General features: G+C 40.9%; 1 protein-coding gene across 5 annotated transcripts in view; it reads left to right on the top strand.

Annotated features, from left to right (window-relative positions):
• Positions 1–13,102, top strand: part of GRAP2 (GRB2 related adaptor protein 2) — a 114,061-nt gene that overhangs the window by 71,149 nt on the left and 29,810 nt on the right. The window contains exon 1 of one of the 5 annotated variants that reach the window (XM_030041506.2): positions 1,100–1,242. The exons of 3 other annotated variants lie outside the window; for them this stretch is intronic. Coding sequence is in view for 1 of the 2 variants with exons in the window: in XM_030041503.2 (XP_029897363.1) it covers positions 9,445–9,449 (5 nt within the window). In the remaining variant the exon portion in view is untranslated. Of the gene's footprint in view, positions 1–1,099; positions 1,243–9,423; positions 9,450–13,102 lie in introns of those variants that run through there. One more of the 5 variants, XM_030041503.2, reaches the window with a different exon arrangement.

Below are 13,102 nucleotides of genomic sequence, written 5' to 3'. Positions count from 1 at the left end.
ATAGGGTCCTTGCATTCAGAGGGGCTGTCAATCACTCCTCAAGCCCCACCCCTCCCTGGCTTCCAGCCCCTGCTGTGAGGGATGGGAGACCTCTGCCATTTTCTGTAGGGGTGGCGGGAAGAGGAACTGATGGCAGTGTGAGGGGAACAGCTCAGTGCCGTAACCCAGCAGTATCTTTTCAGCCTTTGCTCACCTGAGGAGAAAGCCTTAATTACAGTTTTGTTTTTATGGCATTTATGGGGTCCATACATATTTTGCCATCTGAAAGAGCCATAGCACCAGACAAATCATCACTGCTTTGGGTAGATCACAGTCGCTCTGTCCAGGCCACCAGCCTCCCACGATCCACCCCTGCTAGTGACCAAACTGATGCAACAACTAAATAGGCAAATGTGCCTCTTCTGTGCTCTTATAAGAATCAGATTTTCATACCTCTTTTCTCACAGCTTGAAGACGGCCCCCTGGTTCACACTAATGGCAGAATCTGATGAAATACTGGACTCTTTCTTATACCAACTCCCTCTTGTCCTGTGCCCACAAAGGCACAAGACGGTCTTTGTATTTGCCTGTATTTGCTTACAGAGATACAAGCACAGCTTCACATGTGGGTGCCCTGTGTGTATGCACCCATGGACTGTTGCATCAGACGGGATGTGTGGCAGGAGAGGTGCTCCACAAGTTCAAATGCTGATAGCTAATGACCACCACTGTCACCCCATATTAGAGAAGAGGGCACATTTTAGGAGACCTTTGATGGCTTGCTCCTGGGGATCGCTACTTGTGTCCAAAGGGGCCAGTGCTTTCCAGACAGGTACATTAAATAACTGAGCATTAAGCAATTAATGGGGTGCCCCAGCGCATGACATGCAGCTGGAGCAGCAAACACCTGTAGCATTCAGAGAAACTGCCCTACAGCAGCTGTAACCCTTGCAGTAGGAGAATAAAACCACACTAAGCTGAGTCCCACACCCAGCTCGGTAAGCTACCGTGCCTGTGAGCTCCTGCGTGGTTTGCGGTTTGCACTCTGCTGGCTTGATTGGCTGCGCTTCATGAGGGAGAGGTGAAGATGCCGTGGTGAAGACTCGTGTGTCCGCATGGCTCCACAGACTTCGGCCCTTGCTAAGCACTTGCACTGAAGACAGGAGGCAAGTTATTTATCTTGTTATGAGTCTCGTGCCATTCCCCACTGCTTTGTCTCAACACAGATCCTGAAACAGCAGAGTGCAACCACCTGCCTCGAAGGTACAGATCTGCTCAGCTGCTTGCTTCTTTCACTATGAAGTTTTAAGCGTAGATGCATTGGCTAAATTAGCATCACATTTTCTGCAGAGTTAAACAAGTAAGGTCTTAGCTGCAAGGCTCAAGATTTAGTGTGTTTTCATTTCCACTGCAGGTGCATCAAGTTTTTCTCCTTGTCAATGGGGGACCAGGGCTGTGCTCAGAAGGAGGGTATTTATTGGAACAGAGCAAAGAGAATAATAAATGGGGAATTATTTCTTTTTTTTCAGTCAGAAGCACAAAGCAAAGAGATATCCAGATTTCCCAGAAACTTTAAGGTTGCTCTGACAGAGATCAGACTATTGTGTCTCTGAGACACCCAGTGTGATCATACCAAATGGGGCAAGATGCCTAGAAAGAAAAATGTTTCTGGCAACTATAGATCTGGCATCGTTGACCCTCCTTTTGGTGTCTCCTGTAGAATGTGATGGGGTCTTGAGGGGCCAGGCGTGAATGTGATTTCTCCTCAATTGCTTTTAATGTTCTTGTAAAGCTTTTTGATGCATTGTAAGCGTAATATGCAGTATTGTCACAAGATATTTCTTTAGAACAGAGTGCTATAGAGCTGTATGGCAAGGTCTGTGTGCGTTTCATGTGTGTTTGTGGGCATAGAGAAAGTTTGTAATACTTGACTTGTCTTGTAGTTAACGTGTGAGCCAAAGGGCACCGGTCTCCAATACATGATTTAGTAGCACCCTATCAGCACAAAATTTTCTTAGAAAAAAATAATAGTCTAAACTCTCTTCAGCAGCAGCAGGAGGAGAAGCTGTTACATTTATATTTGTCTGGAGAAGAAAGGTTTTATAATGACTTAGTTTTTAGTAAATGGGCATGGCAGGAGGAGCTGGGTTTCAGGACGAGAAAGAGTTGCCCACCAGCTCTGTTTTGGCATGGAAGACTGTAGCTGATGCAGCTAGCAATGCCAGTCATCCACATCTAAGTGGAAGAAGAGAGGTGCCCCTGCTTTAGCCTCTGCTCCATGGTTTCTGAATAGGACAGAAACCCTGGCTATGATGTGATGGTGAAATGAGTTGTGGAAAAGATATGGAGAAAATATGTTCCCTTAGCAGTAGCTTGGTGAAAAGATGCTGTTGGTGTCCCAGTGAAGCAATTCCCCTTACCTTCCTATCTAGTGACATTTACTTCTGTTTCTTTCTTGCATCCGAACTTCACAATCCCACAGATAAGAGATTAAACAGAAAATAGCGCTGTGTGTCATTCCCATTTTTATCAAGAAAGCAGAATAACCTGGAGACAGATGGATAGGTAATGTGAAATGTACACATTGTAACTAAACTTAGCTTAGTTTTGTTGTCTGGATTTTGAAGTTGTTTTCATCTCTACCACTCCCTTCCATGCTCATCTCCTAAAATTGTTAAGACTGAGGAATCTGCCTGGGCAAAACAAAAACTGGTCTTTCACAAGATATAATTTTGTACAACTTCCAGACAACCAGGGCTCTGCTGCTCAAGTTAGCTGTCTGTCCTGATCTCTTATACCTTCTTATATTAGTTTGCAGAAGGTATAGCGTGTCTGCAAGCTTGTCTGGTTTTTCTAAGTTATAGCCATTACTTTAATAAAAGACATCACTTTTCTCTTCACACTTTGTCTTCCTTTACCTAATCACACAGAATTTCTTCTCCCCCCACACTTAACTTCTACTCTTGCAACCATACACCAGTGCCCTCCATTTTTGCTGATTCAAGGGCAACAGCAGTGAGGAGGTAATGTCCTCTGTACAATGTTATACTTTGCCCTCCCCATCAATTTGCAGCTTGACAGCAGCTCTCTGTGGCCACAAGCAATATCTGAAAGTTTGGCAGGCAAGAGGTTGCTATTAAGCCACAGGTCTGGAGCTACTGCTGTAGGCAGTCTCTTTTGGTTTATTTTTACTGCTTGACATAATGAAAATGATCTTCATTCCCTTCACTATGTTTCTTCCCTTAACAGTATTTTCACTTGAAATTCTCCTCTTAGTAGAGCTATAAGACATATACCATAAAATACACTCACTGGCAAGTTCAGTCTCTGATATTAGTCAGAAGGGCCTACCCGCTGTGGCTGAGAAAATGACATATGTTTTACCAGTAATGAAGTATTGCTATCAACACTTAATATGCCTATGTCTTTGGGGCTCATTTTAGTTTCTTTAGTTTTTACAATATAATAAGGCCCTATCTTCCTCTGTCTTTCTCCTTCTCTCCAGAGTCTGGTTTTGGTTTAAGAGGAACTAAGCTATTCTGTCTTCTTTCAGTTCCTCAAATTGCTATAGACAATAAAATGATCATCACACACTTGATCTGAAGCTCAGGGCTGGCCGCGAGGCACATTCCAGTCAGGGCAAATGGTATCCATAAATCCCTCGATACCTTTCAAAAATCTTTGTTTTGCAGCTCTCTTGAAGGAGACTTCTTAGTCTTTTCAGCTTAGTTTTCCACCATTCTTTGTACGTTTGGGCAGCAGCAAAGTATATTACCATCAGGGGTTATATGGCAGTAACTTTTTCTTCCCTGTATAAGCCTTTCATCTTAATGTCTACACACATTTTTGCCTTTGATGGGCATTTTGCCCATTTGCCCTTAAGAGAGGTGAGTATGAATGCTCTCGCTTTAGAACTACAATCAGGCCCATGTACATGAATGTAATGACATTGAGATGACAAAAGCACTAAAGGCGTACTGGCTTAACAATCCAAAAATTAACTGGGCTCCTGAGAAGGCAGCTTTATGGCTTTCAGTATCCCATTCCATTTAAATATCTCCATGTATGGCTACACTGTACTTTTTAGATGTGTCCTACAATACAGAGAGGTGAAGTGACTTGCCCAGGGATGCAGAGCAAATCTAGCTGAGCTGGGCTTGGAAACTGGATTCTTGATCTTCTTTCTTCATCACTAGACAAGGCTGCCTTGTTTCTGCATTTTGTCGTGACAGTTTAATTTTAAATACCATTTCAAATAAGCACTTTTTTAAAGGGGGCGCAGGGAGAGAGAGACTTGCACAAACATGAGTAGAATTAGTAGTGATATTAGCTAGGCTAACAAGTGTAGGTGCTGTGGTCTTCATGCTTCAAGGTACAAGCTGATTGCCATGATAGTGGGATTCTAGTGGGTTGATGCTTTGCTCAGATGCTTCTGATGTTTGGTCACTACTGTCCCACGGATGTCAGACTTACCCAGCTGGATAATCTGGGTGAGAGAAAGGGCATCTTTCTTTTCTTTTGGCTTTAGCCCAGAGCACTCTCTCTGAAGCATAGTTGCTGTAAAGTGATCTTGGAAGGGCCTGAGTTCTTCCTGTAGCTGTAAATTTTTTTAATTGTTCTGCTGATTAGAGAACCATGCTAAAGTACCATTTAAATAACATCTAAGCAGGGGAGACTAACCTTTGAGGAATAAGCTTGCTAAGAACGAACACGTTATCCTGGCACTAAGATCACAGGTCAGTACTGCGAAATATTACAAGACGAAAGAAAATTACTCGAATGCCTAAATGAACAGTATGCACCAATACATGATGAAACTCTTTTTTTTTCTTCTCTTGGAGCTCCAGGATCCACCCTTCCTCCCTCTCCCTGACTCTAGCCTTTTTTTTACATATGGCTTTATCTTTTCAGAGCAGTATACAGTACTAATTACATGCATTTTTTTTTTCCCCTGAGGCACTGTATGCCTTACGTTCTCTAGACTTCCCTTTCTAGTTCCCCAATTTTTTTTTATTATCTCATCATGACAAATCCACCAGTAACCCTTAGAGTACAAAATTTAACCCTCAGAGCTCTGGCATTCCTTTTTTATTTTTTAAAAACTAGCTACATAAATAATATCATGTTTCCAGGTTGCAGCCTCTCCAAGGTACAGCTGAGTTCTGGCACAGGAGAAACACTCCATAACCCTGCAATCTAAACAGGGATTATCTTAGGACGTGGACAAACTTCTAAAATTGTCTCTGTGCATGAATGTGCCCTGGTAATTGTTTTTCATGCAGAAGTGTATAGCGTATAAAGATAGGATACTGGAGGCATTCTGTCTGTTTGTGCATGGCATTTGCTGTACCAGATCAGACTATTCATCTGTCACGTCCAGTATGCAACCCAAATGGGGGTCAAAACATAATGATCCTGAGAAAGGTGACCAAACCCTCTATCAACCAAGTATGCAGAGCTCTACGTGGGGATGGAACAAACACTTTCTAACTCTAACAGAGTGATTAGTTTACAGTTTCAAGTTGTATTATCAAGTTTCAAGCTGTATTTTCATTACACTGACAGAAATAATGCCATCGTTAAACCATTATGTGCTTGGATTCTCCTTTCTTGGTAATTCTAATAGTGTAACAGATCCCTGAGATTAAATCCATCAAAGCAAACAAAAATTATCCCTATTTACTCTACTGTCAAAGAGAACTGAATCTAGTCTGAAAATACTTTCCCATCTTGAGCAGAAGGTGAATCTTAATTCATTGAAGTCATCAAGTACTTCGACATTCTTAGTAGAAGGGGATGAATAGGCATGCAATATTACATCGCTGAAAATTGTATAGGCATTGTCATAATCATGTCATTACCTTCAGCAGGGGCCATGTACAGCACCTCCATCCTTTGCCTACTGACTTGATATAGCATATATTTCTGTCTCCTATATCTCAAGTAATTACACCTGTACTACATGCCTAAATGGTTTAATGCTCTCTTCTCCTTTTGCTGTAATGTAATGAGCCCATTCAATAATCAAAGCCTCTGAAAGTTTGCGGTGTCAGATTAGCTTTAAATGATGTTCAAGAAAATATTTTTCCTTTCCCATGACATCACAAGGCAGTTCTCAGTGGGGCTGATACCGCTGCTCACAGTTAAGAGTTTCATCATTCAGAGCAGCAGCTGCTTCCCTCTGTTTCCAACAGAAGTGAAGCCAAATGTCCCTGTTGAAAGATGGTGGAGGCTCTGCTGTCTACTGAGAATCCCGGTGTGAAGTGATGAACATTTTGAAAGGGCCATTCTAGCTGTGGGCACCTCAAGTATCTTGAAAGCTCCATTTGTAGCATCGTCTGGAGGAATAAATTAAACACCGGGGTTTTTTTGAAGGGAAAATTTTTTATAAGAACTATCACAGAGGTAAAAAAAAAATCTTGGAAAAATCTTCATATGTTGTCAATGCAAGGTTTTTGTGATCTTTAAGTAGTATAAACACCTGGATTAATCAATCCAGTATTGAGGCTATAGAAACAAACTAAAGATCAAACCAAAGTATTGAGTTTCTTAGACAACCCATATTTAAAAATAATTTTACTTAATAAATTAGCTAATAGGTTTACTTGTAACTTCTCAGGAAATTCATTATGTGCCCTTACAGTTAGTGCTGTAATTCTTAATGTACGCCGTGCTTCTCATACATAGCAAAACCACGAAATCCTTATTTTAAATGCAAAACTCAGATAAGCTGTGAGTACACAGACATGATAAGTACCTCCATACTATATACTAATTAATTTTACTTTTATTTTTTTAACTGTTCTTCAACACTGTTCTGATTTGCTCCCCTTGACTGTTGAGGTCACTGTGGGAAATGGGGTTGAAGCAACCACAAGATGATGTCTGTAGAAATTAATCATTCATTAAGAACTGCAACTGCAGAATGGGTTTAGAAACTGCAACTGTAGAATGGGTTTAGAAATATTTCTTAAATCTCCAGGGCTTCTGAGGGTCAGCTCTTTAAGCATCCTGAGCTTTATTATTAATTAGTTCCTTTAGATAACAGCTTCAACTGACTTTCAGACACTGTTGACACTGGATGCTCTGCACTGACAGAGGTTATGTCTTCATTGCCAAAAACAAGCAGTGCTTTAATATTTAAGTGTTTTACTTCAGGTATATTCCTCATTGTGGAATCTCAGGGAAGAGAAAGCACAGGTGATTTTATTGCAATGAGGCTAGCTGTGGTCAACACAATACACCTGCCTGGAAGGTACCTCAAACAGCTACATCAAGGTAATAATTCCACTGGGAATTTACTATGCAGTAGCTGTCTTAATTAAAAAAAAAAAAAAAAAAAAAAAAAAAAAAAAAAAAACAACCAAACAACAACAACAAAAAACAACTAAACGCATCAGTTCTTGAGGTGCAGGCAAAGTCATAGCAGAAGAAAACCCAGGCCTCAGCACTCTCTCATTCTAAAGAGAGCTAAAGAGAGTAAATAAAGAGTGGGAAGTAGATGGGAGGAAAGATGAAGGCCTTGTTTGAATGAGGAGCTCTCCCAGTGGTGTTGTACCAGGGCAGTCATTTCAGGATGGTTCTTCAGGTAGCTGTTGGTACTCCAGATTAAGAGTTCCTTTTTCTGGCTTGATTTCTATCTCTTTGGAGTGCCTCAAAGCTCCCCACACCTGCTTCTACCTGTATTATTACTGTCTCACTGTAATAAATCATCAGGGGTACTGCTCTCAACTGAAGGATTCCTTTCCTCTCCACAGCCAGCTAAAGAGCTTTTACCATTCTTTGTATACCATAACTTATAGAGACACTGGGAATGGTAGCACACTTGTAGCCACTGCTTTGAGTCTTCTAAGAGCTTTGTGATTTCATCTGGTAATTTAGAGGAGATTTCTAAGGAAACTCTCACCACTTCAGGAGATGGTGTTAGTGACTCAGAGAGAATCAAACCCTTTCCCCTGAGTCAATACTGAATGATATGCCCTAGCACATTTCTTGCACATGAGACCTGCAACTGTAGGGTGATTGCCTGTGGTCATCAATTATCCTTAATTGGGCAGTTGTTGCTTCTGCTCCTAACCCGCTGTGCACTGCTGAAAAGCACTGGAGGATGGATTTCGTTGTTCGGTGAAGGGATAGATATAGAGTCACGGAAAGCAGCAGCCAAACTGGAGGTACCCTCCAGGGTAAAGCTGAGGTCAAAGGACACAGTCATCATATTTTAACATTCAGGCTTACCAGCTCAGCTAACCTATACCAGAGGTGTCCAGAGAAGTGTTATTCTCAGTGAGGCTGCTGCAAAAAAAGAGCCTATAATAGGGCCTCTTAATTAAAGTGCTGGGTAGTTTTAGCAAGAGAAGCCAAAGGAGCAGCTGTAATCCTTTAAAACACACCAGGGAGAAACTACAGCAGTGTGTGGCCCCTGCCCAGCACTGCTGCATCCCCCTCTGATGAAGCCTATTGGGATACCAGAAATACAAAGTGAGTCTGAATTTAATTCATTATTTGTGAAATGCATTGGGAATCTCTCGGGGTGAACAGTGGTTACTTTCTTAATGAATTACTGCTGGTTTGAACAGTTTCTATTTGGTGTGTTTAATTTTACTTTTTTATTTGAAATGTTTTTTAGCTTTTGAGCAGGATGTTCTTTTGAAATGTTGTTCTTCTGTTCAGTCTAAACAATCCTGGCATTGCATTTTAGAGGGGTGGGTTTGAATGCTTCAACTTCTGCTATGCAACCTCAGATGCCTAATTGACTTGAGCTTTGGAAGGGCTGAGCATCTATTTTCTCCCTTGACCAGCTGCAGAGTTGAGCAAAGTCCAACCACTTTCAGACAGAACAACCAAGAAAACAGTATCCCAAATTCAGTGAATGCTTTGGGGATGTTTGGGGATTAGTTTCTTTTACAAAGATGATCACTTTATTAAATATAACTGTTTTTGTAAAGCTAAACTAAAAAGCAAGGCTCATCTTCAAGACAAAAGAGACAGCCTAGCATAATCAAATATAGCAAGATATGCAATAGTAATGAATCTGAACATTGCAGTTTCTTAAATCTGATAGCAAGTAAAGTAGATAGAAGAAACTGATAGAAAATGGAATAGAAAATGGAAGTGCAGTGAGCATTATAGGGTTTTGGTTTTTCATATGGAAGCAGAATTGCAGTGTTGATCATGGTTTTGGATGTATTCAATTTGGATAAAATTCACCCCATTCATCATAGAAGTAATCACACCAATCCCTATTTTGAGGGGTTAAAGCTCTTTGTAGCAGTGCACGGGCCTTGTTTAAGTCTTGTGACGCGTAATTCTTGCCACTGGCAGGTTTCTCACAGCAGAGCCCTTACCACATTCACGATGCATCTTGAAGGGTGAGAGCTGCACGGTTCCTACGGTTTGCAGCTCTCAAAACTTTCTTCTGCAGACTTTCTAAGTTATGTAGAAGAGGAGCACCTTCTTGAAGGCTGTATGAGGTACATGACACATAGCATTTTCCACAGTGCCTAGCCAAGTAATTTTTTTTCCATTCTGGAATTTTCTCTTTCTTTCCTTTATTGCCTTGTTTTCTGAATTCTATCTATGAATAATCATTTTTTTAAAGTTACATAATGAGGGTTTTAAGTACACAGAAGTCGGGAAATGATTGTAATGCTAGCCTCATTTTAGTGTGTTTTGATAATATGCAGCTGTATAATTGGAGTCTAGCACTGAAGTCAATATCATCTTATGAATGCATATTGAAAGGAAATCTCAAATCATTTGATGCAGATCTTCTACCTAAATGATATTCCATATGTCTTCGATCTAGACATGCACATAATTTATATCATTGCCTGAATGAGACTGGTGTTCCATTAGAGTAGTCACTGTAGAAAAATCAGGTTACATTCCCATCTTGTATAATTTCAAAGTTAACCCTTCTGTGAGCAGGGGCTTGAATTGGATGATCTCCACAGATCCCTTTTAATCTAAATATTGTACGATTCTATAAACAGCTCTGACCCATTGGTTTTTGCTAAGTTGCACCATATGGAAGGATATAATTTGCTTCATTTTGCCTTATGAATAGGAAAGGTGGTGAAAGGGTAAGGAAAAGAGATGTAACATAACAACACAATAACCAATCCAACCAACTGTCAATATGATATCAATTCCCCGATTATTTTTCTTTTTGCTTTCAACTCTTTTTCATGAGGTGATTCTTAGGCGACAACACTGCCGTTAGCACAGTGTATTCTGGAGCATAACTGTAGGAACAACTGTACATGATGTTTTATTGTGTTGTGGAAGAAATAGCATGTTGTCCTCCCCTCATAAACCATAATGTAATGTTGAATGCAACAGCTGGCTTCTTTAAATGAGTACACACCCATTTCTCAGCCTGAGAACAAATTCAAGGTAAAATGATTGTGCTCTCATGGTTAAGTGAGCTGGTGGGACCAAAGCCAGTTCTCAGGGGATCTGCGAACTGGTTTGTAGCTGTTGTAGATCATGTTGTGCTTCTGCCCTGATTACCTATGCTATGGTATCCTAGCACATCCAGAGTTCCCACTGCTACTCAAGACCCTCATGGGTTATACAGAGTCCTTTTGTGTGGAGACTCCCATCATTTCATCACCAGTTCCAATGGCTGCTAGACCTTTATGTACCTCAATAAGTGTGCCTTGGAGTGGACTCACCAATAAAAATTGGATTTCATCTCATTCCTTTTTATCTTCGTACAAAGCCAATACAAGCACAGTGGGTAAGTCGGAATTGCAGTAAAATGCCTGCAGTTGCCACCCAAACAAATATAAGGATGTATTTTCGCTAAACTTTTTGCACAAGAATTGCATTCACTTCTTTATTTAATAGGACAGAATCTGTGTAGACTAGGCCCAATGTTTAGGCTTTCAGATAATGAAGCATATGAAACTTCTTATGAATACAAACATCATGAATGTGCACTTTTGCTTCCATTAAAGCAATTTTACTTGGAGATTTAAGTACCACCATTCAGTGGTTTATATGCAAACTGTGGCACTGAGCAAAAATGGCTGAAACTGAGAAAGACAATGTCCATCCTATATTCGCTCACCAAGGTTAATTAAGTGTGGTATCAATAACTTGCAGAACAGAGGCTGGGGGGGGGGGGGGGGTCTGCAGTGCTTTATGCAGTAAGCAAATCTTAATAATTTAAAGGACACGATAATTTGGACATTACCAGAAAAATAAAAATAATAACACAGATCTTGGCAGTGCCCTTTACCTATGCAACATGCTGCCAGTCTGTTGCTCTGGATGCAAACACATTATTAGCTCTGTGCAAAACCAAACCTGACTGTTTTTAGCTTGAGGCAAGATACCAGAGCTCTGCTTGCCCCACCCAACTGATACTTCATCTCCTCAAGAATTAGTTCGTGTGTGGCCCACTGAGTCCATGTTCGCAGCGAGATTCTCCATCTTCAGTTTAAAGCACTGAGTCCTTGTGACATAGCCTTGAGTAACTCATGAAGTATCTTATGTTTGCCTCTTCACCCTCAGAAAATATTTCCTGTGAGGCATTTCACCAGGATCTTTGTCTCCATACTGATAGCTATTTTTTTCTAAAATGAGAGCTAAGTCAGTGTCTTTTTCCAGAGCTTCAAACTCAAGTGCTTGAACTGAGGCCTCTAAGCCTCAGAGGTGAGCATGTACTTTAGGATGGCTTAATGCTTAAAGTTGCTAAATATGCATGGATCAAACAGACTTCGGGGTGAGCTATAAGAAGTGAGACTCTCTGCAAACCTATGCTTTAAACTGGAAGTATGGCCAGGAGTGAAGGAGCATAGTGTTAGGCCAGATCATACTTTAAGAGGTTACCATGTATTCTTCCCATGGAAATCTTAAGTAAGTGGTTCACTGCTGATGATGATTGACTAATGTATAAATTCCAGCTTCAACTGACCCCTGCTCATGCTCATGCATGCTCCTTGTCACCTACATGCACACAACACACGTACCTACCCTCCAAGTGTACACGGACCAGCTTATTCACAGTTGCTCAGATTTGTATTTGCCAAAGAAAACACAACACACACGTCACCTGAAGTATGCTCGTGGGACCTCTGTTCCTCCATTCAGGCATACTGCAAATGAACATCTTTCATTTATAATCAGATCCCTAGAGATACACATGTTCAAACATACTTTTGCTCAGATGCGTTCAGGCTTGCGTGCAGAATGCCTGCTCCTGTATGAGGGTAGAAAAGGCACTTCACGTGATGCTGCATTCACCCAGTCATGCATGTAATCCCACATTCTCACACACATGCAGAGTCTGCTGTGTTCCACGTGTGTATTGTAGCAAATAATTTAAATCTCTTTCTTCCCATCCTGCTTAACTTGCAAATGTGGATAGCACATCAAGATTAGAAATAAATGTAGCAGAATGACTTCAGTCAACCTGAAATGTCGAATGACTCATTCACACCCTTTGCGCAGCGTTCCCTTTTTGCCACATGCAATCTATTGAATAGTCTGAAGGCTGTGTGGTTCCCTGCTGCAGAGGAGCAGTCGATCACTTGCTCACTGAAGGAGTGGGACCATGATTATTTTTGCAGGGTGTACAGGGGTTATACGGTGAGGTTCCAGATACCCTCATTGCCACAAAACTGCCCACGCTGTGGCAACGGGAAACGTGGGATGTTAGGCCTGATCTACCTAAGGAACGTTATGTGTTTTGTTAAGTCTTAGTGTGCACATTAGTTTAGTAACTGATATTCCTACATCGGGGTATGACCTGGGTATTTTTATTCCAGGTGATGAGAACTTATTCCAGTTTGATACAACTCAATTTTGGATTAAGATAAACAAGAACGAGTTGTTCCTACTTCAGAGTAAAAATGTCTACATGTTAAATCATTCAGGAACTGCTGCTGCACTTTAATTTCAAAGGTATCATAATCCAAATGAACTAAAAAATGCATAGACAAACATGAAATATGTTCCACACTTCTACTTAAAATGGTACGATTGCTGTGCAGAGACAAACCCCAGGAATAGTAACAAGCTGGCATTCACATTTACCTTATAATGAGAAGAAAAGTTGGATTGACTGTTGGAGTTGCATCTTTAAATGTATGAATTATTGTAATTGATTGCTTTT

Source organism: Aquila chrysaetos, chromosome 17 (genome assembly GCF_900496995.4).
Source record: "Aquila chrysaetos chrysaetos chromosome 17, bAquChr1.4, whole genome shotgun sequence".
Classification (NCBI taxonomy): domain Eukaryota; kingdom Metazoa; phylum Chordata; class Aves; order Accipitriformes; family Accipitridae; genus Aquila; species Aquila chrysaetos.
Note: the sequence above shows the minus strand (reverse complement) of the source record. Positions and strands in the feature narration are given on the sequence as shown.